Source organism: Rhinopithecus roxellana, chromosome 3, assembly GCF_007565055.1.
Source record: "Rhinopithecus roxellana isolate Shanxi Qingling chromosome 3, ASM756505v1, whole genome shotgun sequence".
In the NCBI taxonomy this organism is placed as follows: Eukaryota; Metazoa; Chordata; class Mammalia; order Primates; family Cercopithecidae; genus Rhinopithecus; species Rhinopithecus roxellana.
In genome coordinates, this window is record NC_044551.1 from 102,356,414 (window position 1) to 102,381,970 (window position 25,557).

Consider the following 25,557-nt stretch of genomic DNA (forward strand, 5'->3'; position numbering starts at 1 on the left):
ATAGAACCTTTACAGTTATGTGTCATCTCCAGATCTTTCTCCTGCTTCTGAAGGTCTCTGCTGCTTAATGGACACAATATTCACAGGCTAAGAGAGGGCTGCTTTGCCTTATCTTACCTGTAGCATCCCTCCGTAAGTAGCATACCAGTAATGACATTTTGTAAAATCCCGTAAAGCACCTAGCACAATGATGAACTATGAGATACTGTTAGAAATATGGGCTCCCCATCTGCAATGATTTTAAAGTCATTCACTTAAAACTGGAATAATGCTTAATTTCTGTGAACATAATAGTATGATTCCATTCTCAAAAAGGAAAAATGATTCTATTTCCCTTAATTTATCAGAAGATGTATTTAACTATTGCTCTATTAAACAGTTCAGAGAAGTATAATTTTTTTTTCAATATTAAAGCTTAGATCCTTCCTAGTGTGTGCTCTTTACCACTGGATTTCAAGAAAGCAAAACAAAACATAAACAAAATAACAAAAGCACATTCCTTTAGCTCTGCTTCTCATATATAACCGACTAAATAAAGCAAAATTTTAAAATTCCTATCTTAAATTAGGGAGTGACATTATTTTACCCATCATTAGAGGAAATGGGAAAGAGCAAGTTTAAAAAAACTACTTTTATTTTTTTTTTATTTCTTTTTCAGTTACATACTTTTAAACAGGGATGTGTTTCATTATTCAGACATTCAGGCAATGTTGACTTCATTAGTGTTGACAGAAAATAAGCATAAAAATGCAAAACATTGTTGGCTTAACCTGAACATACCTGCATTACCTATTATTGACCAGCCTGTGTTGCCAAAAGACTTATTCCTTGGCATTAAAATGGAGCACTTAAAAATATTGCTAAAAAGCAAATGTCTACACACTGGTCTTTGCAGCAAATAAGGGTATTTATACTTTTAAAATATTTTAAGTCCATAATTGGATTAATATACACACCTTCTTATGTATAAGGAGTTCAGATCATATAAACACTGTACAATCCAAAAAACCCTACTGAGAATAAAACTAAATAGGCTTATGATAAGAAATACAGATATTCGCATGTATTTACAAATATCATAGACACACAAATTTGGTCAAATACTGTAAAGAAAGAAGTGATTTCACATTATAATGGCCAAAACATCCATCTACCTTGCTTAAAGCAAATAAAAATATAAACTCAGTATGTAACTCCTGCAGTTTAAGACATATATCATGACAGTATACAGATAGATAGAATGGAAACTGTTGACCAAATTATACAGCAAATGCTTTCTAGGTTAAGTGTAGGTCTTTAAAATAAAAAGAGATCATTCACAGGATTCATAGCAACAATGAAAAACAATGTCCTGATTTGTGGTGTTCATGTGGGTGCCTAATTCATCAAAAAAATGCATTAAACTTTTGGCTAATAAGAAAAATAAATTACAAAGTACAATTAAATCCCTGTAAATGCAATAATGAAGTAAAAAAATGTAGATTTACTTTAATATACATCTTAAATGTTACCTTGAGACAATAAAAATAAATAAGCATGCCTGAAGGCACACACTTAAAGACAACGAAGAGACTGCATGGAAAGGAGTAAGTAACAATTTTATAAATGAAAGATGAATATGAGATTTGTTCAAAATAATTATCCTTCTAGCCAGTCTTTGTTTTAACCCTTCTTGAAGATTCTGGCTAGCAGAATGTGACAAAACTACATGTGTGTCTTTATGGCTTAAAACAAAGCATACTTGAAAGGTGGAATGGGCTTCCTTTTTTACAGAATTAGTGTTTTTTTTGTTGTTGTTGTTCATATGCAGGCACTTCAAAAGACTATGGAGGCAAAGCACCTGACCCATCCTTTCCAAAATATTTTTCAATCAACAAAATTATGCTAAAGAGTAGGAAAATTCCAGAGAATCAGCAAAGTTGAATACAAGAGACTAATGTGCACAGAGGGAATAGAGTGACCCACTTTTTATTGCTGGGGGTCTTTTTTTTATCAAAGAGCAAAATAATTACACAGACACCATTGCATGGCACATCCAAAGTTTTCTGCTTAAGGGAGAATGTAATCATTCAGCAGTAAGTTTCAGTGAGATTTCTTTAGGCTTCCACCTTGTACATTGCAACAAGGGTCACATTTACTACCTCTCCTTAGTGTATTTCTTTGTAACTCCAACATGTATCACTTTTTAAAGTATTCATTTCTTGCTGTCTAACATACATTATTATTTGGAAGCATAAAGTTACATTGTACAAATATTTTGCATTTTAAAAAATAAGCGCTTTTGCCACTTCTGCAACATAGTACTTCACATGGTGGTGCAACAAAAGCAGAGCACATTATTTACCACACTATACTTAAGATTCATTTTACCACTACCATCTGCGGAACCCATATTGCTTTTTCCTCAGTACCTCTGGGCAGTGACTGTACCATGATTTCACAGAGAGAATGTTAATATGACTTATGAATAACAGTACCATCAGTAACACTGAAATCAATGCAGATGTCACAAAATATGAACTTCTCAAGGAATAACTTCTTTTAAATATTTGGGCAACTCTGTTTTCTCTGTTGTATTATCCACTGAGAAAGGAAATTCCTGTTTGATTATGTTCTTACAGAAGTTATAAAAAACCAGATTAGGTATACAACTGGTTGACACTTAAGATACTGTGTGCTTCCTGCAACAGAAGAACTTCTGAAAAAATGTTCTATAGAACTATATTAATCAATACCACCTCATTGGTCCATTCCATTCACTGATGGGCAAAGCACTCATGTTTTGACAAAACTTTAAAGCTTCCATAAAAGTTCAATTAGAAAAAAAAAAGAATGTAAGACAACCACAAAATGAAGTATGAAAGTATGACATTTTTGTTTCTAAGAGTGAGTCCTTAAAAATATATGTGTTCACTACAGAGATGATTTTAATCACAAGACAGCAGATGAATATGTAAGTAACTCCCCAGGATCTGTCTGTGTCCAGAGTCATTTGTGGCGCTGTATGGTTTTCCTTTTCCTTCGTTTGAAAAAACAGCAGCACCTGCAGATGAGGGAAACACTCTTTTTATTTTAAAAGCACTAAAATGTCACAAAGTTGACTGTATCATATTAACTTAAATGATCATAAAAAGCAACAGTCTAGTGCAAGATAAACAGTGATTACACCAATGAAGCATATGTATTAGTGAAAATATGGCAGAGTTATTACTATTATGTTTCATCCACATGCCTTTTAAGAATAGCAAGACATTCTATGCAACATAAAAAGGAGCCATTAAATTCAAAAGGTTTTTCACTAAGACTAACTGAGAATTTCATTCTATGCATTCTCACCCTTTCTCCCGGATATTTATATATGATTGTTGAAGCCATTAGGAAGACAATAATGATCCTAACATTGGAGAGCTTATTCTCACCAATAATCAGTTTAGACTCCAAAAATAAAAAGATACTCCAATATACACTAGTCAACATTTTCCATCATATTAAAAAAGTGAAAAACAGAAAACACATTTTATAGAATGTCAAGACTGGCAATTTTAAATTCTTTAAGAGTTAAAGAAGGTTAAGTTTATTGAAAGTTTAGTTAAAGTAAAAACTATGCTTAATATTTAAAGTAGCACAACTGAGGTGATTCCATTGTACAAGTCAAAACTGTATATGCAAAACAATATAATCCTGACATTTATTTCTAGGTGAAAAAAAATCTTGGCTGGGCACAGTGGCTCATGCCTGTAATCCCAGCACTTTGGGAGGCCAAGGCAGGAGGATTGCTTGAGCTCAGGAGTTTAAGAATTCAAGACTAGCCTGGGCAATACAGCAAGACCCCATCTCTAAATTTCTCTCTCTCTTTAACTATATATACACATACACAAATATCTCTAAATATATATACACACACACACATATAAATGTACATACATATATTATACACACACACACACACACACCCACCCACACATGCTGGACATGGTGGCATCCGCCTGTTGTCCCAGCTCCTTGAGAGGTGGAGGCGGGAGGAATGTTTGAACTATGATTGTGCCACTGAACCCCAGTCTGTGTAACAGAACAAGACCCTGCCTCTAAAAGAAAAAGTTTAAAAAAAAAAAAAAAATCTAGATGTGATCCTTGAGAGAACTAGTTTCTCTCACAGTAAATTCTTCTAGTCATGAGGAGATGCAACACATCAAGGCTGCTGTGGGAAAATGCTGTGGTCTGGTATGAAATGAAAAATGAGAATCACTGATCTGCTCCCGCCAAAAAAAAAAAGAAAAAAAATTAAATACACACCTATCTTAAAAGCCTCACAGTCTGAGTCAGTCTATTAGAATATACAACATGACAACACTACATATAGTTAGGCACCTTTTCTTTTAACCTTTAAACAGTCAACCCCTTGCTAACATTGAGTTTACTTTTGGCACAGACAAGCATGGTTGGGTATCCCTGATGTCCACTGAAACCCTCTGTGGGTGTGTGGGCATGTTTATAAATCACATTTTGTAATAAAAGCAAAGTATATTTATACACATGGTGATTTCATTACCGAGAGCTCCCAATTCAGACTGTATATAATATGACCTTATAAAGATGTTTCTATAATTCTTACCAATCTATATTCATAAAAGAATAGCTTTGGCCCGGCGCAACGGCTCATGCCTGTAATCCCAGCACTTTGGGAGGTCAAGGTGGGTCGATCACAAGGTCAGGAGTTGAAGACCAGCCTGACCAACATGGTGAAACCCTGTTTCTACTAAAAATACACAAATTAGCTGGGCGTGGTGGTGGGCACCTGTAATCCCAGCTACTCAGGAGGCTGAGGCAGAAGAATTGCTTGAACCCAGGAGGTGGAAGTGGCAGTGAGCCAAGATTGCACCATCGCACTCCACCCTGGGCAACAGAGTGAGACTCTTGTCTCCAAAAAAAAAAAAAAAAAAAAAAAAAAAAAAAAAAACAGCTTCAGGTGTCCCATCCGGCAAAAGATTACAGAATATAACATAACTTCTAGATATGTTTTATACACTTCCGTGAAATAAATGTAAACAGAAATCTACATTGTCCAGTTAAATTACATAATCTCTCTACCCACATTATCTTTAGTCAAAAATAATTTTAAATTATTTATTGTGATTTCTGCCATAATTATGAAACCACTATGAGGGTACTGAAAACCAAATTACACAACTGCATTTTTAAAGTAAACCAAACAGTATACATCGACTAGACCATAGAATGTAAATAATAAAGATTCAACTAGAAATATATGTAATGATGAATGTTTATCAACTTTACTCTCATGGAGGTGACTAGCAGAAAGAACGGAAATGGATTACCCAGTCAAGAGCCTAGAGAAGAGCTGCCACAATACAAGACTACAGATGTAAGAGATTTGTTCTGGATTTAAAAAAATAAGTCAAATTTATTTTTAACTGTCAGCTACCTAATATTTCTCAAATCTCAATTACTTTCTAAAAAATAAAATCCTTTACTCCAAATGAACCTTTAAATTTAAGACTTAGAAAAGAGAAGAAAAATATCCAAATGGCAGAAAGCAAGACATAAAAATAGGTATTTAGAAGTGACAGACCAAATACTTAGAATATTAAATTTAATAATATAGCCATATTTCAATTGAAATTTATTGTTTGATATAAAATTCCTTTAATAATGCTCACTATTCTTAAACACTGTCCTTTCAAATCCCAAAGTAGATTCTTTCAAAATTTTCTAAAGTTGTATTAGCCCTTTGAAATGGGTAATTTAATGTAATACACATTTTGATGAACAAGACCAAGTCCTAGATTTTCTACACTTGTATCAGCAATTTACTTTGCTTAGTTTGTATTTCCAGTACTGAGAGTTCTGAGAGTTGAGATCTTTACACTTAAGTAATCTTTCCTTCAACAGTGTTTTACTGAACTATGCCAAGCATTTATTTGAAACTAAACAAGAGTTTCAAATAAATTCTAATGGCCCTTAAATTCAAACACAATCTAAAAAGGACATCTATTTTAAATAAATCCCACTAAATAAAGAACACGTCCTTATAACAGATTTGCAAAGTATAGCTGGCATGCTATTAAAGTTACTACCACCAGAGGACAGCATTGCCTTATGTGATACAAATGCATCCAAACAGACGAGAGAGGTTCTAAAAATAGGATATATTTACAGAAGTTAGGAAGTCAATTGATGTTTCAAGCTTATGGCTTATATCTTAAGATAAAAGCAATTACTGAAATAGCTAATTTATAGTCTTAGTGACTAAGAAATCAGGTCTCATCTCAATTGCTTCCTCTTCCCCAGCACTTAATCTGAAACAGTGCTGCTCCCATGTAGCCACTTGATCACACTATTGTTTTATTTTTCTGTAATAACTTACTCTTACTTTGAAATTATTTTGCTTATTATCTGCCTTTGCACTAGAATTTAAGCTTCATAAAGGACTGCTCAGTTATAGCCCAACAAACTGGCACAAAGTTAGTACTTATTTAATGGTGGTCCTCTCACTTCAGCCTCCTGAGTAGCTGGGACTACAGGCACCCAGCTGGCAATTTTTTAAAAATTATTTTTAGTGGAGACAAGATCTCACTATGTTGCCCAGGCTGGTAACAAATTCCTGAGCTCAAGTAATCCTTCCACATCAGCCTCTCAAAATGTGAAGCTACATCTCTACTCTAAAATTATTTGGGAATAAATGCTAAGTCCTACTTAAGATGAACTTTAGAAACAACTTTAGTTTCTTTAAATACAATTAGGCAACAAACAGGCAATCAAAACGGATCAAAGTCCGAAAACACACAAAGGCTTTTGGTATTGACATCGCACCACCATTTCTCCTTTGTTCATTGCCTTTTTCTTCATCTATTTGCCTTGTCTTCCTGGATATATGTCATGTACTTTCTTCTCTCAAATCCACCCAGAAACTGAAGCATGTTTCCCTATCTGGATATGATGTTCTTATTTATCCCTTCTAAGATGACTTATTGCTCACCCTTTGGTTGGGAGACTGTTGGTACCTCCTAGACCTACCCACGTAGGACTCCAGAACCTACCTTCTCCTGACCTGGGTTGATGAGTGTACAGAAAGTATCTTTTATGGCATCTAATCTTTAATTCTTTCACAAAGAATATTTCCCCTTAAGGTTTAAACCTGAAGCGTAATTTCGTATCTGTGGATCTCTTGATTTAAAGAAAAAACAAGGAACCATTTAGCTAAGCAAGAAGAGTTTAGATCAGAGAACAAGATCATCTACAAAATTACTCCAGCCAAAAGCCTGCAGGCCCATTTTCATCTCCAACTTCTTCCTCCCTGTCCACTTGCAATTAGTCCCTTAAGTCTGAAATGACTTTCAAAATTTTCCCATCTTCTCATGTTGGCTTAGTTCAGAACTTTTCAACTTGCCTCCACCACTGCTAAGTGCCTTTTAAAGGACTTCCCAGTCTAAGTCTCTCCTCTCTCCAATCTGTCATCCAAATTGCCCCCATCATAAATAAGGCCATGCCCTTTTCCTCTTAAATCTCATCAATGATTCTACATTGACTAAAGCATTAGGTTCACACAGCTCTTCGGAATTTGGTTCTCAACCTATTTCCACCCTCCTCTTAGTATCATCCTCCATTAGGCTTCCTTCCCAGGTGGCCTATACTATGGATGGAAGGAAGGGAAAAGTAAGAAGCAAAAAATCTCCTTGCCATTCCCAGAATACGCCAAGTGGGATTTCTTACCTCTGTATCTTTGCACACGCTCTTCTTTCCACTTAAAATCCATTTGCTCTCTCCCAAAAGAGTTACAGTCTCTGTCACTTTGTATTACAATTTTTATACCTCTCTCTTCCTCACTGAACTGATCTCTTGAGGAAATATATTATTCTTTACTTATCCTTACAGTTCTAGAGACTATCAAACTCCTGAACACTCAGTATTATAGAAACTAAACAAATGGTCCCATACTGTAATCTTAAAACATTTTTTAAGGAACAGTTTGTTTACTAGAGACTACTAACCCAAAATATAAATTCTCCATCTAGTTTCATAGGAAAACTTAATTTATATTCTTAAACCATTTTCTGCAATCTGTTGAACCCCAGGAAGTGACATAAGCCTCATAACTGCAGCCAAATTAATTTTCCTAAGGATCAACCTCATCATAGGTTCTTGGCTTAAAACCACATGCCATTTCTTGGCTTCCTTTCTTGTGCTGAGAAAGATAATGTCCAAATTTGTTTACTGGCTACCAAGGCCCTTTGAGACTTGGGAAATTAGCCTATCTCAGTTTTCATTAACGTGTTCATATATTCTCTGCCTGCATGAGTTACTCCTCGGACTGGTTCAATTCTTTCCTTGCTCCAACCTCTTCTCTCTGACTCCTTCCACCCATTTCCCTTTCCCTTGCCAAATCATTCTCATCTTTCAGAACTAGTGTAAATGCATCCTTACCCATGAGGACTTCTCTGATCTTCCCAACTAGGAGGACATACTCCATTTTCTGAACTCCAGTAACAATTATCCCTCTCCTACATGATTAGCAATCGTGTAATACTTTGTATTAGACCAGTGATCCTTAACCCTGGCTGCTTCTTAGAGTCACCTGAGAAGTTTTTTAAAAATACTGATAACCAAGCCCCACCATAGACCAACTAGTAAAATCAGAAACCTTGAAAATACAGCCCAAATATTAGTACATTTTAAAAACTCCCTAGGTGACTATAATGTGAAATCAAGGTTGAGAACCATTGTATAAAAGTTGTTGGTATACGTTCCATCCAACCTAATGGTATACAAACTTTGACATACCTTAATAATCATCATATTATCAAACACACGATAATCTGTTCAGTAAATGTTGGAAGAGGGAAAGAAAGAAAAAGAATAAAAGACGGTTTCATACTACTTAAAAAGTAAATACTTAAACTAAATTATTTTGTTCTCCTAAATACCTGGAATGAATGATGAAGGTGCTATCCTTTGTATCACCTGTCTTAAAATTCTCAACTACAGTAAACAAGAAAGACAAAACCTCATTGCTAATGAAGCTAATTAGCTTTTCTATCATTTTCCATATGGGAGAATGAGTATTTTCCATCATTTGGAAATCAAATATTTACCCCAATGAGGTACTATTCTCAGGAAACATGAGGATGCTAAAATGTGCATTATAGAATACATTCTACTTAATGGGGTGGGGTGAGAAGGATCTCTGCTAATTATAGGTAAGATGAAAGATGAAAAAGAAATTCTGAAAGAGAATTCTAAGCACGTCCCTAGTTATGTGTCAAATGGTGGCAGAGAGAAGTGTAAGATGCAGTTTAGAAAAGGAGCTGGGTATGGTGGTGTGCACCTATAGTCCCACCTACTGGGGAGTCTGAGGCAGGAAAATCGCTTGAGCCCAGTAGTCCAAGGCCAGCCTTGGCAATATAGCAAGATTCCTCTCTCTTAAAAAAGAAAAAAACATGCCCAAATTTCTTAGTCACAGATTAAGAGGATATGAGGAACACAATAATAAACTTGTAGAAATGTTAGAATAAACGTAAAGAAAAAAATCTTGTTTAAATAGAATGTTTAACCAGCAAAGAGGTAGGAAAGTTCTGAGGATTTCTGTAACCTACCTAACCCACCTGACGTAAGGCTTCACTGAATCATGAGTTGCTATACTTTTTTTAAAACAACCATTTTATTAAGATATTTTTCACGTTATAAAATTTATCCTTTCAAAGTATATAATTCAGTGTGTTTTAGTATTCACAATTGAGCAGCTATCACCACTATCTAATTTCAGAACATTTCCATCACTCTATAAAGAAATCCCATCCTCCTTTTCCCTGCCCTGGGCAATCACCAATCTTTTGGTGCCTATATATTTGCCTATTCTGGACATTTCATTTAAATGGAATCACATAACATGTGGCCTTTTGTATTTGGCTTCTTTCATTTAGCACAATGTTTTCAATTTCATTTCTTTATATTGTCAAATGGCAGTCCATTGTATGGGTATACCACACTGTTAATTATTTAGTAATTATTTATTAGGACACACAGCCACTAGGAATCTAAGGATGGAAAAAATCCTTGTTTTCAAGAAATTCAGTAAGTTTCAAGAAGTGGAAAGTACATAAAGAGGATAACATAGCAAAGGCAGATGTAAGGACCCAATGCTATATAAAGTTCAGAATGGAAAACGGAGTTGCAAAGATAGGCAGGGGCCAGACTATGACAGGTATGAGAGGCCTTCACGCCATGCCAAGAAATTTGGACATGATATGGCAGGCAATGGAGAACACTTCCTATAGGAACAGCCTTCCCACCACTTCCTTCTTTCACATCCTCCAGTGTCTACAGATAGGGACCCAAACACACACCCACACTCATCCCAACTACATAAATTACTATGCCATTCTTCAGAGCCACCTTCCATCAAGTATTCTCTGATCATCCATGTCAGCAAGTAATCTTTATCTTTACAAACTCTAACCATTTTTTAAAATACCTTTTTCATCGTATTAATCATATACCGACATATACTAGTACAACTGCAATCTTCCTGCTGGCTTGTACTTAAGAACAAGGACAGTATTAGGTATTTCGGAAACCTCAGCAGTGTAACTGCTGAATGAATAAATGGATAAATTTAATAAATTTGATTAAAAGCAAGTCTCCAGGAGGATGTAAACACAGAACTGCTAGTTTCAGTGAAAAGTGTGGGTATGGAAGTAAAAATATAGGACACAGATAAAAGAGGCACAGGCCCAAAAACAGAGATGAGAAATGTCACTGGCAGCTGGAAGAGAAGAAATAAACAGGGGCAATAATAGCTATTGAGTACCTGCCGTGTGCCAGACAAAACACCAGGGCTTTATCACATTTAATTTTCTCAACCTATGAAGTAGGTATTATTAACTTCATTTTACAGAAAAAGAAACAAGCTTTCTTGAAGGTAACAAATCAGTGGCAGAAACAGGATTCTAAAAGTTATGTTTAACTGCAAAGGACATGTGCAGTCCAATCTGTCACACCACCACCCTACTTTCCTGTCTTAGGATTGTACCTAAAATTCACAAAGATAAGCTGTTGTTTTTATCTCTGATTTAAAAACACACAAGTAAGACTATACTTTCAGGGATTTATTTCTGCGGTTCACAAAAATATGAAACTATACAGCTAATTATATCTTGAAATACACTAGTCTTAGTCATACTGTCAATACATTCCATAGTCAAAAGTGATTAAAATGGATTCTTAATCACTGCTCTTTAAGAAAAAAATCCACGAAAGATTCCTAATTTTCAGCCAGCAAATGAGCATTATTTTGAAAATTATATAAGGTGCCTTTAGATATAAGTAAAATATTTCAAAATTTACTAAACTAAGCAACTTCCTTTATTCACTCCCAGTCTGACTCAAAATTTGTCCTGAAACTGACAGAAGCATTTTAAGCACAGTATTACAACTAAAGGCAAATGTCAGAAAATAATTTAAATCCCCAATTATTTCTACTAATATTACTTTCCATAATATCTGCAATTATTAGTAACTATTTAGACGAGGATTTTTAAAATGGCTTTCTCACTACAAGGTTATCATGAAATTTATCAATATTGTATTCAAGGGCAATGATAATTGGTTAGTAAATGAAATACTGTTTTAGTGATACTACTGTGGGGGATGAGATCTGTTACATGTATTTAACAATTGCAAACAGAAAAAAGAAAGCTTAATGCAAAAATCTATCTATTTAAAGAGCAAATAAAAACTAAAAACAAATGCACAAGCACAAGCAGGGTTGGTGTATCATCTATGCAATTAAAAAGTGGCCCCAAATCTATGTCACTTAAAGTAAAAAAGTTGCAGCAGGCAAAAGAGCTCCTCAAACAATTATTTCTTGTTTTTTCTGAGCTATCTTAATGATATCAAATACTTTTGAATAACTTTTACCAATTATAATTGCTGTGTTGAGAGTTTTGTTTTCAAAATACACAAAATGATGCTAAATATTTGAAATTACAGTCAACGGAGCTATTTCTGCCTGCCTACACTTGAGACTCACCACATGTTCAACACTTTCTGGCAGCTATACACACACAAAAAAAATACAAGGAAAAAAAAGAGAGACAGAGAGAGAATCAGAAACAGCCCACATTGAAATTATCACATTGTTTTTCATACTTAATTTTTTCCAAGCAATGTTGTTATAATTTATGTTTTGAAAAACTAATTCAAAATATTAAAACATGCATTTTATAAAGTTAATATTTATTCTTATGCTTACAGAAAAAAGACTGATAGTACATCAATAACTTTCATGCATCAACACTCCTAAAACTCAAAAGCTAAAAATAACGCTGTTAATTCTAAATAAGAATTTGAACACAGTTCTTAAATATTTTGTATTATTAAAATATTTACTGGAATAGAACTGTTTTAAACTTATTCTAGTGATTAAAATAATTAAGCATACCACTTGTTTTGCATGTACCTATTCCCTAAAAAAAATTTCCTGAAATAATTGTATGTAACTATAAATCTCAAACATGCATAATTTAAAAACAGAGAGTTACTAAAACAAGTAAAATAAACACATACTTGGTTTCATCCATCACTTCTACTTCAGTAGGGGCTGTGATGGGTGCATTTGAACGTCCTGCGGTGGGGTCATCTGTGTTTAACTCTCCATTTGTAGAACTTACAACCTGTTTAAAAAAATTTTTTATATATATATATGTACACACACACCCATAAATATACATACATACTAAATAGGTTATACAAGGATAAACATAATTAAGGTTAAAGTATTTCAATTAGAAAGTTAATGTGAGGAACAAAACAATAGGTAGCAACATTTTCAAAACTAAATACAGTAATAGGTCTAGCATTTTATTAAAGATCAAGGTCATCTAGTATGTGCTTTTCAACTTACTTCCTTTCCTTTTCGAAATCTCTGTCTTCTGTCTTCTTCCCTCTGGTTTTTAAGGCTAACTCCTACATGTATGTCTCAATCAGTTTCCTCTTGTGTGCTTATGTCCTTTGGCACCTTGCTATATCATTAATTACTTTCCTTGAATATTGAAAAACTTCAATATTACGCCTTCTAATGGACCCTTCACTTCAATCTGCAATTATGCTCAAGTCTCCATTTCAAACTGCCCGTTTAAATAGAGACAACACCATCATTCACCCAGTTGTTCAAATGTAGGGGTCACTGTGATTCCTCTTTAAAAACCACATCTAATCCATCAATGGCAGATCCTGTTAAATCCTTCTCCAAACATATCCCATATCTAATCAGTTCTCACCATCTCTATTAATACAAGGACTCCAGTCCAAGCCACTATGATATCTGACGTGATTAAGAGCAAAAACCTATTATCTAGTCTTCTGCTTTGTCCCCCACTCAAAAGTATTGTCCACACAGCAATCAGGGTGCTCCTTTTAACATGCAAATCACATCACATATAGCTCCCTGCTTAAAACTCTCCAACTGTTGGCTTCCCGTTTCACTTAGAATAAAAAATCTATACTCCTTACACAAATTGACAAAGTCCCACATGATGTGATGCCTGCCTACCTCTCTGATCTCACATCACCTTCTCTGAAGCTCACTAGCCTCCATCCAGTATGTCAAGATTCTTCCCACTTACAGGCCTTGGCATTATCTATTGTCACTGCCTGGAATTCTCTTCCTACTTATTAGCTGACTTCTCATCTTTCAGATTCTCAAAGAGCATCTCTGAGACAGGCCTTTTCTATCACACAGCTAAAAAGGTCTATGCTGACACAGTCTTTTATGTTACACCCTATTTTAAATTCTTTGTACAGTATTTATCAGTGTTTGGGTTTTTCTTATTCGCTTGCTCATTTATTTGTTGTATTTCTTGACATCCGTCCCTACCTCCATTAAAATTAAGCTCCAGGGCAACAGAGACCTTGTATTGTTTCCTGCTATGCCTGGCACAGAATAGGCACTCAATAAATATTTGTTGAAATAAATGAATGCATGTACGCATGAATGAAATCCTGAAACAAGATAAAAATCATGAGGAAATTCCCAAATTCTCCCAAATTCTCTTGTTTCTGCAAATTCACCTTATTGTCCTATTTCTTCCTTTTCCCTCATCACTAAACTTTTTGGAAAAAAAGTATATAACTCACCACTTCCATTTTTATAAAATTTTCCATGTGTTTATTCCTTTACTCCTTGCAATCAGTTCTCCAACCCTACATAAGAACCCTAGTAAGAGTTATTTTAAAGGTTACCAAAAATGCCTAGAAAATGTATTCAGGACACTCTCCTCGGTGCCTCATTTTCTTGTACATCAAATCACTTGGCAATAGCTGAAAATTCTGGAGTAAGATGGGTCTAGACTCAAAGCCTAGCTCTACCACTTACCAGCTATAAGACTCTGGGAAAGATACCTTACCTTGCTAAACCTCAGTGTTCTCAAGTATGAAATGGTGAACAGTAGCATCTAATTAACAAAGCTGATATGAGGGTGAGATGAGATCAATACATAAATGTCAACATATAAAGCACAGTGCCAGGAATATGGGAAGAGCTCAATAAATGGTGGCCACCATTATTACTATGTTTCATCTATAATCATGGCTTCAACTATCACCTCTAGGTAAAGGACTCCCTAGGCCTAACTACTCACCCATATCCTCAGTTTGCTAAGCCAAGTTTGGCATCTCAAACTCTGCATTTCTGAAGGAAAATTTATCCTACTCCCTCTGAAATGTATTGCTCTTCCCATGGCTCCCATTTCAGTTAAAGCCCTCCCATCTTCTAGACTTCCAGACTCAAAAATCTAAGAATTCTCTTTGATGCCCCTCCTACTCACTACCTAATCTCTTTAAATGAAATAAAAGGTTAGCAACCCTGGCATGGGCTACAGAGTTGACAACTGACTATTAGACTTAAAAGCAGTATTTATAGTACATTATATTTTTAAAACTTAATTAAGTTCTTACTTTAATCTACAACATGCTAGGCACTGTTCTAGGTATTTGGAATACCAAAGTAAGCAAGATAAACATCCCTGTCCTTGTAGACCTGACACTTTAGTGTAGAGAAACAGGACCCTCTCCATTTCCAAGGAAAGTATTAATAACTACAAATCAACCAACATATTTGAGTTAACTTAAGAATAGTGGAAATTCAGTTTCCTATATCCTATATGGAGTAAGTACTGAGAAATGAACACTGCGTTTGTGCCTACAGCTGAAAACACACAAAACTGCCTTGATAATCTTCAAAGGCAATCTAAAGAAAAGAATACTCTTACATCTAATACTCTCACATGCCTCTCCTTTTCTGGGGTACTTGCTGCCTCCTTTCTGTCATTCTACTGAGTTGTAAATTTTTTCTCTTTATTTCTCTCTCTCTGAAAACATTTAAAAGTAATTATTTGTTCTAATTATTGAACATAATTTGGTTCTTTATTCTTAATTTTGAAAATGTCAGAGCCTCTGCACTAAATTGGAAAGGAGATAGAAAGCAGTATTCTTATCTCACATATTCACTACCTTGAACAGAGTGCATGTATCCGGTACATAATCAAACAGTTCACTGAACAATTTCCACTGCTCTTTTCTCAACATACTATTCAACAGGTTTCTTAGTCTCCCTTTTGTTCAATGGCCCTAGAAAGGTAGAGGGATGCCACCTCAACTTACAGGCAGCTCCTCTGACACGTCTTCCCCTATTTTAAGCAATATAACTGAAAATTTAAAAACCCAGGTAGTCTAAATTCTGGCAACATTAATTACATATTTTCTAGCAACAGTGACTATATATACACTGCAATTATATAATCTGATTTACTTTAGTTCACAGAGGAAGACTTTTTATACCTGACTGTGGTAAACTTTATTTTATTGAAATGTTTCAAATCCCATTTTACCTGGTTGACCAGAACCAGACCAGAAAGAAGCAACATCTTCCTTTAATGTAAATATTCCAGGGTTTCCCAGATTCCCCAATCCTCTGAGTAGAGGCTAGTATCCCAAGCTCAGAATAGAATCACTGTGGTAACAGAGTTAAGATAGGATATTGTTGTTGACCTTCATAAAACTGGCCTATTTAACACCGGTGACTTGAAACTGTATCATGGCATTAAAAGTATTTTCACTTAAAATTTGTGCCTTTTTGCAAAAGGGTTTTACAAAGAAGAAATGAAGATATAATATGGTAAATAATATATCATTATATTCCTGGAAGGCTAAAACAATCAAATATGTACAAATTTTTTTATAAGCCAAATTCTAAAGAACAATTCTATTTCAGTGACATTTCTAGAATTATAACTTGAACTAGAAGATGAGTCTCTGAAATACTAGTGTACATCAGGCTGATTTCTTAAAAGTATATAAAAATGGCAGATATTCTGAGGTTTGACATTTCAAAAAACAATTCAGGCATTATACAGGATTGTTGTTGTTCTTGAAAAGAAATTTCCTCTGACATTCCCAATTTGACAAGAAACTTAATATGGTTCTTATTTTAAGAAGATTAAAAAAAAAGGCAACTAGACTCCAGTTTTACTGTCAGAATTTAAGAGGGATATTGGAGAAAGAGCTCTTTAACTTAACAGATGCCTGACAAATCCAATTCCAAAAGATGTTATTCTTATAGACTTTACAGTACAGACATAACACATAGTATCTTTATTGTCAATGATTTTTAAAAGCAAATTAATGTACTTTCCAAATATAATTAATTCATACACATTAGTTATACTACTGTCTTCCTAATTGCTTTTTTTTTTTTTTTTGAGATGGCGTATCATTCTGTCACCCAGGCTGAAGTGCAGTGGCACAATCTTGGCTCATTTGCAACTTCCGCCTCCCGGGTTCAAGCAATTTGCCTACCTCAGCCTCCCAAGTAGCTGGGATTACAGGTGTGCACCACCATGCCCGGCTAATTTTTGTATTTTTAGTAGAGATGGGATTTCATCATGTTGGCCAGGCTGGTCTTGAACTCCTGACCTCAAGTGATCACCTGCCTCAGCCTCCCAAAGTGCTGGGATTACAGGCATGAGCCACCATGCCCTGCCTGTCTTCCTAATTTCTATTTGATATCCTGTGAGCAAGATTACCACATAGAGCCTTGATACAATGTATGAATTCACCAAATATATTAATTAGCCAAATTCTCATCTATCCAATCATCTGTTAGAAATTCTAAAACATATACTTATGTATTCAGCTTTTTTAAAAGGCATCTATAAGAAAGCACACTAACGAGATATAATAATAGTTAAAAGAGTGACTTCAAATAATTTTCTGAACCTGTGTTACAGTATACATATACTATATGAAACCAACTTCTTTACATATCCTAAAGACTAAAGGCATAATTGGTATTCTTGGTATTGCAAAAGATGACCCTAAAGCACAGTGACATGCTCACAAACTTTCAACAAAGATAAGCCAAAATGGATTTTCAATTAACTTCCACTTAGGATAATTATTTTCCTTGATCATCCCAGTCTTCAGAGATGTTACTGTAAATGTTAATGCAAAAAAAAAAAAATAAATTCATAATACTGATTTACCACAATGATAATAGATAAGGAATTTCTTAAACTAGATCAAAGGAGATGAACTACAATTTATGTAATAAAGGCATATAACTATACTCCTTCCACAACCTCTCTTTTGCAGATTTCAGTACCCCAGAAAACTACGAATAGAAAGATATGATTGTAATAGTCACTAGATTTTGTTCCGTGTTAATAACTGCATTTTCAAATATTTTATAGACTGAAACTAGTGTTAGAAATGTTTTAGAAAGGTCAGTATTCACAATTAATGTAATTGAGATAATGGTATCTACTATTCCTCTTGACTTTTAATCACGTATGTTTTATTATCATCTCAAGATACATTTGCCTAATCCTTTTTGGTTATCACCAGCTGTATTTTTATTTGTTCTGATGCTTCATCAGCTGAAAGATCAGACTGCTTATTACAACAATGAATGTTATTCTTTCGTTTTCCTCAACAATGCCTGGTTGCACAACATATGTGCACCATTTGTAATTCTGCCCCTTTTCCTCCCAAGTGCTCAGAGTCACACTATTCGTTAGATTCAAACCAAAGACTGTACAACTATAAGAGATTTCCAAACAATCAGGAGGTATTCATAGTACATGTACATAGTACAAGCATGTAAACAATTTTTCAGCAGTGTCCTTAATATTTGTCTTTTTACTTTTGCTTACAGTTGCCTCTATACAGGATCAGATTTTCAGTTGGCACTGAGCTCAGTGGATTTGTGCTACAGTGAAAAGCACAGCTAAAATGGAATTAGAGATTACTACTATCTGTTGTCAGTGGTATATTTTAAAACCTAATTTTGGGGATATTGATTTGCCATGTAGAAACATATCAAAAAGGGGTAATAACGGAACTTTTCCTCAGGCCCATACCCAACTAAATTCAACCTTCTAATTATTTTCAAAGTCTTTCATTTCTTGTTATCCCTACTACTCAATATTTTTCCTCAACTACAGACTTTTGACAGCTGTATCCCTTATTTAGACTTATCTCCTTTCAATCTAGTCTACAGCAAAAGCAATCTTTAGAAAACACTAATCAAATTTGGTCTCCCAGTCCCCTTATGGCTACCCATTATCCTCAGAATAAAGCCAAATTTAGTAACAAGAGCCGGTAGATCCTTCATGATTTACCTCCAGCACACCTTCTCAGTCTCATTTCTCAACACACACCAGCTTGACTAAATCAGCTTCCTCAATGTGTCTCTCTTGCCACAACCTTATTCATATTGTCTTCACTGCCTGGTATACTCCTCTCTTGATCCCTTCTATCTTCTTCAGTTGATTAACTCCCACTGATTCTTTATGTCTCAGTTTAGATGTCACTTTCCCCAGAAAGTCTTGACTCATCCAGGTTAGGTGCTTTTCCTATCAATTCTCCTAGTACCCTGTGCTACCTCCACGTATCACCCTGCGTGTTCATCAGCCTTCTCCACTGACTTCTTTATGGACACAGGCACCATGTCTTTATACATTTCTTTTCATTCAAAAAAACCTAGAAGAGCCTAGCATATAACGAACACTTAGCTATTTGCTGAGTAATGAATGGCCAAGAAACTGAATGTGGTTAAGTCTGAGTTTCTCAGCCATATTTATTATTACCAATGATTCTAAGAGGGAACCAAGAGGGGGCACACCTGATTCCCCTAGGGGTTTTCCAGAACACAGGCTGATACAAAATGAAGTTTTTAGATATCTGAATATTGTTCTTATTCTCGAGAATGGAAAAAGTTTATCGAATGTACAGCTGTATCTTTTTAGCTACTGACTTAATATGATTGAACTAAAGAGATAAAATTAGAAAAATCCCATTCATCAATGCTTTCTTTTGACTATACCTCTAACATTTCACTTCCCAGAGATCAATAAAATAAAACTACTACTCAAGTTTCTTAATTTGCAAAAACAATAGATTCTACAGTTATCTAACACTTCCTAAGCCTCAAGCTCTATGCTAATTACTTTTTAAAATTTTCATAACAAAACCATAAGGTAGAGGAACTGTTAAAATCCTCATTTACTAATAAATAAACTTGGCACAGAATTTGAACTCAAATATGACTGCAGAGCTTGGGCTCTTAACTGCAACATCATCAACTTGGTAACTATATGTCTGGTCTGCTATACAGTAATTCTGGAAAGGCAGGGAGTTCAAATTTAGGCTCTGCTGGCAATTTCCACTAAAAGTACATGTGAAATAAATATCTGAGGATCTTTCTATAGGTCAAAAATGGCAAGAGGTTTCATCTTATATGTCAACTCTAAACAGCTTGGAATGATTTTCAGTGCTGCACTAACAGCCAAGATCAGTTCCAAGGAAAAGACTGCACTGATGAGGAGTGAAAGCCATAGTTTTACCAAGGCTCATTTTAAGTAACTGTTGATTCTGTTTCTGGATATCCTAAATCTGTAACACATTTCAACACCAGATAGCTACCTATTAATTATGGAAATGTCTTTCCTAAAATATCTATTCGATGATATACTCTTAGTATGTTGGTTATGAATAATTTAATTGCCATATAAAGTCTTTGCCTCTCCTGCAAAGCCAACACTTGAAAGTTTGTTCAACAGGTGATTTAATGATCATTGCACAAAGAAGCCCAAGGCAAATTCTTCTCATACTTTTGTATTACTAAAAATTTTTTTTCTCTATTTCTCCTCCATCAGACAATGAGAGTAATATTAATAGAACATATTGTTTCCCTTTATGCCTTCATTTAGAATCAAATATAGTATTCAATTATAATAATATTAGTTCAAATTTCAGGTACTTTTCTTTGGTCTTATTATGTTTTAATTTATAATTTCATTAGTCCAGTTACACAAGGGTCATATCATAAATTTTCAAATAATTTTGAAAGTGTACAGGACATAAATTATAAATGAATTCAGTCTTTATTTTGGAGTGGGAAGGATTCAGGCATGATCCTACTTAGGCTATCATATTAGGCCATCATATCATGTGTCAGTTAATATTATAAAATACACGAAGTCAATGAAAATACTATTCTTTGTTTTACCTATGTATTTATGGACTTATGTATTACTAGAAATCTATTAAGTTGATCACTTATTGAATATTAGGATGAAGTCCGATGTAGTCTCAGTAGGCTGAAAACTCTTAGAAATAATGAGAAATGAGCAATGTTCAAACATCTCTGTGAAAACATGTGAAAAAATAAACATGAAGTAGTGAAATAATGAGTGAATAATGAAATGCATTCACCCTTTGAGCCACCTCAGGGAATCACATACGAGTAAGAAGAGGCTAAGAAAATAAATCTGGTAATGGTACAGAAATGGTAGGAAAATTTTCTAATAGTGCCTTAATTGTTGCACTGAGCAAAACACTTGCACACATACACACAAACTTAAAACCATATGAACATATATATAGATATGTACAAAATATAGTTTGTGTTATGCAAATATAATATAATTTACTTGGCTAGCTTTTCTAACTATATGAATTGAGGTCATAAAAACTTTTACAATTTAGATACCCTTGCCTCTAAGTCCTTCACCCTAGACTTTTATAGATCTACTCAAATAAGTCTACCACACACTACTGAAAATTCCATAAACTACAAAAGTCTACAAAAGTACTTGATTATATAATTTAAATTACCTCTAAAATTTAATGGTGAGAAAGACATGAGAGCTCATAAGATTTAATTTTTAGAATTCAAATCAAGAAAGAATAGAATCCAGAGTACAGAATCAGTTGATTAAATATATACATTAAGAAAAATGCAAATTTGATAAAATTGCAAATTATTCAGGTGAAAATATGTAAAGAAAAAAATGAAAATGTAAAAAAAATTCTAAATTGAAATGTACTGAGATAACATTTGTTATCTCACTTACTTTAAGCTTTTACATTACCTTAAACTAACGTTTTAAAAGACAATACGAGACGCAGCAATCTTTCCCTATTTCTACAATATACATAAATGATTAAAATTTACGGGGCAATGGAGGGCTGAGTACATATAAGTAGCTGTCTCTAAGTGTATAAAAAAGGTGAAAAGAAATCATAAATAAGGGAGTGCTTTAAATTTATCTAAAAAGACACACAATTTATTGAGGGGAGTATTAAACATTTGTCATCAAAATTTCCATCTCATATATTTTATAAGTACAAACAAAACATGCTATTATAAAAATTAGGGTCATGTTTATTTGAACAATTAATCAGAAAGTATATTCTGAGTACTTAGGATGAAAAAAAGATATTTAACTGATTAAGTTTAAAGGAGGCAAAGTCAATGAATGGGAAAAAATATAAAAATGTTCTATTAAAGCGTTAAAAAGACTGATCTTATTATTGGAAAGTCAAGTTTAATACCTATTTCAAGCATAATACTGTTTGTTTTTCTAATCTCCTGTATGCCTTAAATATTGTTGCATATAGTTGCAAAAATGAACAAAGGAAAAATCTTGGTATTCCTGATGGTCTTTCTAGACCACGTTAATTTTGGCTTTTCTGGTTAAATAACAAAGGAATAGAATTATGGCTAGAGAAGTTCAGCAACAAATTTTCCATTAAGATATGAAATCATGCCATGAGTTCCAAAAAAAAGGGTTAGTTGTATAAACCTGGGTAATAATCACTCATGCAAAAATCAGAAAATACCTGTACCGAGCCACCATGTCTGTCTGCTGCAAGGTGAGCTCTCAAATGGTGGGGATTTGCCTGCTGGGAGTCCCAAGCTGCCCTGTGGTCTGCCGACTGCCATTTATTAAATGCATATGGCATGCATGGAAGAAGAAAAACCCAATATGTTAAACATCTTATCCTCATAATATATAAAACAAATGTATAAAAGGAAATTTAAAATACCCTTACTATTCTGAATCATGGTGCAGTTATCTTTGTGTACAGAATGTGGGGTGATTTTAGCTAAGTTGTCAAATTGTGTAATGATCAACAATAAAAATAAAATAGAACCATAAAATTTTAGAAGTAAAAATACCTTAGAAATCACAGACTCTACCCTCTAGCTTTATAAATGAACTAACAAAGAACCAGAAAGGTAAAAATGCCATGACCAAGACAGAACTCCGAATAAACCATGGGCACACTAGAAGCCCACCCACTATATTTTTACACAGTAGAGGTCATCACTGGTTTTCTGATGAGGAGCTATTCCTAGCAAGGTACAAATGATAGCCCTTAAATAACTGTACCTGAGATTCTAAAAATACTTTCTCTCTTGCTTAGTCCCCCATTTCTGATTGTGAGAATAATATGAGAAAACAGAAAAGTTCTTTGAAAAGGGAGAAGCACTATACAGAATACTATCAGAATATGACAAAACAAACATTTTTTTTTCTAAGTGATAATCCTATACATATGAATCTCTTTGCTTCCTTGATTTCCTTTTATCTGTTTCAAATTAAGGAACCCATGTCTATGAAATAATCTGAAAACTCTTGATGTTTTTAGATCCCTTGGCAAATCTGCATGGCAATAACAAGCCAGTAAAATTCATAATCTACCAGTAAAATTAATAGTAGTTTCTTAATAGGGGTCAACTTCTGTTTCAGGAAAATGTGGGCAACACTAATAAAAAGTAGGGAGAAGAATATACTATTTAAGCTTTATTACATGTGTGGTTCTGAATTAGCTGCTTTATATTTTATCATATTTTGAGGTAGATATTATCATCCCCTTTTACTGATGAAGACAGTGAGACTTCCCTACAGTCACAGACCTGCAAGGAGTACAAGAGGAATTCCAACTCAGAGCCTAACGCTCTTCCAGTAATACTAGCCAGCTCCTTACCAAAATTAAATATATTCTAAAGCCTTCAGTACTCTTTTCTTTCTTTCTTTCTTTTTCAAACAAAGTCATGAAAATCTTGCCACAAAGTGCCAAGCATATTGGAGTATACGGACCCTCCAGCATATTGTTGGCCAGAGCAACCTTAAGGGGAGAGATGTAAAATTCAAGTAGACACATGAATAAATGTTCTGGCACTAAGCTTCCTAAATTGTACAACGCAAAATTACATACTCTGTGGCATAAAGTATGTCATCAAAACAATGATAGTTCTATAATGTCTTTTCGTTAAACCCTCCAAATTCATAACCAGAATTAAGCAGATTTGTAGCTTAAGTTGAAATCAATCAGATGAAGTCAAGTCTAGAAAAGATTAAAGAATAAAAATTATGCTAAAATTGAGACAAATATCTAGGGCAATCAGCAGTATTTTGGAGTCGTGGAACTCTCTAAGAATATAGTAAGAGCTACACGTTCTCTCCTGAAAATAAATAATTACAGGTACCCCACAATTTCAGGATCCCCTCAACTTAAATTTATCATTTATCTACGGGAATTACAAAGGTTTAAGTCATTTGAAATCATCTTTCTTCCTCTGGGATTGTGAACTGTGGGTTTCTCATAGAACTTAAGCTGCTTAGTGGTCTAGAGATATTTAAGAAGAGTTTTTTTAGATATACAACTTTTCTATCATGATGAAAATCTGTATATTCACATCCCAAATTCAATATATAAGGCTATCCTAAAGAACTGCCTACAAATTATATATATACATACATATACATATATACACACATACATATATATACACACACACACACATATATATACACCCTACATTTAGTGCAACAAGGACTGGACAAATGAAACATGGTTCCCACTCTCAGTGAGCTTACAATCTACTTAGCAAGACATGTCTGAAACATGTAGAAAACTAAAAGTCTAAAACATTAGATTTATAATTTAATTCAACAATAGAGGAATTTCACTTATTATAATACCTAACAGCTCAAGTGGAGAATTTCAAGGAATACCATATTAATCTTCTTCCAAGTACATTCAAGGAATTAACTCTGGTTTATAAAACACAAACTAAGTCTCAACTTCTGAGCCATTTCTTTCTTTATACAGAATCTTTTCACAGCACTCCAGCTGTCAACTAATTTTAATTTATATATGAAGTAAATTTATGTATGAGATGCTTTATAGTACCAATTTTTCTAAGTCAAAAATGTAATATTAATCTTTTAAAATTGGCCATGATTTACAGCATAATATTGTTAAACACTCCCTAAAATGTAGCATTTTATTTTGCTATGATTTTTAACAAGTGGTGTTCTTTCTTTTGATTTTCATCCTGTTTTTATCTTTAATCTTCACTTAAACTTTGATGGGATAAACAATATGAAAGTAAAAAAGGATGGCACGCTATCTTTCTCCAGAAAGGGTTCTAACAGAAAATTTCTAGACACTCCTTAACTCAGCATGATAGCAAAATTTTTAAGTCAAAGATACCTTCAATAAAACTTTCTTACCAAAAAAAAAAAACAGAGAGAGAGAGAGAAATTAAAACATTGCCCAAAATTTCAACAGCTTTCCATTCCTTTACCTGGCCAGGAAACATGAACTCTCTACTTGATCAACTTCTATGCCTTATCTCAGACTGACTCTCTACTCCCTCTCTAATCCATCTCTACCTACTCTCTGCTCCAAACAAATTGAACCGCTTGCTATTCCTCAAATTCTCTACTTTTAAACGTCTGCTTCATATTTTATATTATTCACTCTCCCCAAAATGCCCTTATTTCTTCATTTCCCTTTAAAAATTCCATTCATTCTCTGGGTTTGTGTCAAAAGCTACCTCTTCCATAAAATCTTCATAGAGCCCCACATATGATCTCCTCCATGGCACTTTATTAGTGTTTCATGTAATATAACTTATTCTCTTTTTAAATATAGTTATTTCTGTATTTATTGTAATAATAATGATAACAGTAACAGCAGACACAAGAGTTTTGATTGAATGAAAGCTTATTTATGCTACAAATTAACATGCATTATTTCCATTTTATAGATGAGGAAACTGAGGCTTTGAGAGATTAACTTATTTGCCCAGGGTCAAGCCATATCCATGTATGCCTGATTCTAGAGAATTGAGTGAGCTCTTAGCTACAACACTGCTTTTAGTCACTGGTGACAAAATCATTCTTA

The 25,557-nt window shown here is 34.1% G+C and overlaps 1 protein-coding gene across 7 annotated transcripts in view; it reads right to left on the minus strand.

The window, feature by feature from the left end:
- Positions 1 to 339: 339 nt before the first annotated feature.
- The window catches only part of CSNK1G3 (casein kinase 1 gamma 3), a 105,241-nt gene continuing 80,023 nt past the window's right edge, over positions 340 to 25,557 (minus strand). For 4 of the 7 annotated variants that reach the window (XM_030927469.1, XM_030927472.1, XM_030927470.1 and 1 more), the window contains 3 exons: positions 12,583 to 12,689; positions 12,047 to 12,070; positions 340 to 3,043 (listed from right to left, as the gene is read on the minus strand). In XM_030927469.1, coding sequence (XP_030783329.1) covers positions 2,989 to 3,043; positions 12,047 to 12,070; positions 12,583 to 12,689 — 186 coding nt within the window. In that variant the 3' untranslated portion in view covers positions 340 to 2,988. The remainder of the gene's footprint in view (positions 3,044 to 12,046; positions 12,071 to 12,582; positions 12,690 to 25,557) is intronic. The other 3 variants (XM_030927475.1, XM_030927474.1, XM_030927473.1) reach the window with 2 other exon arrangements.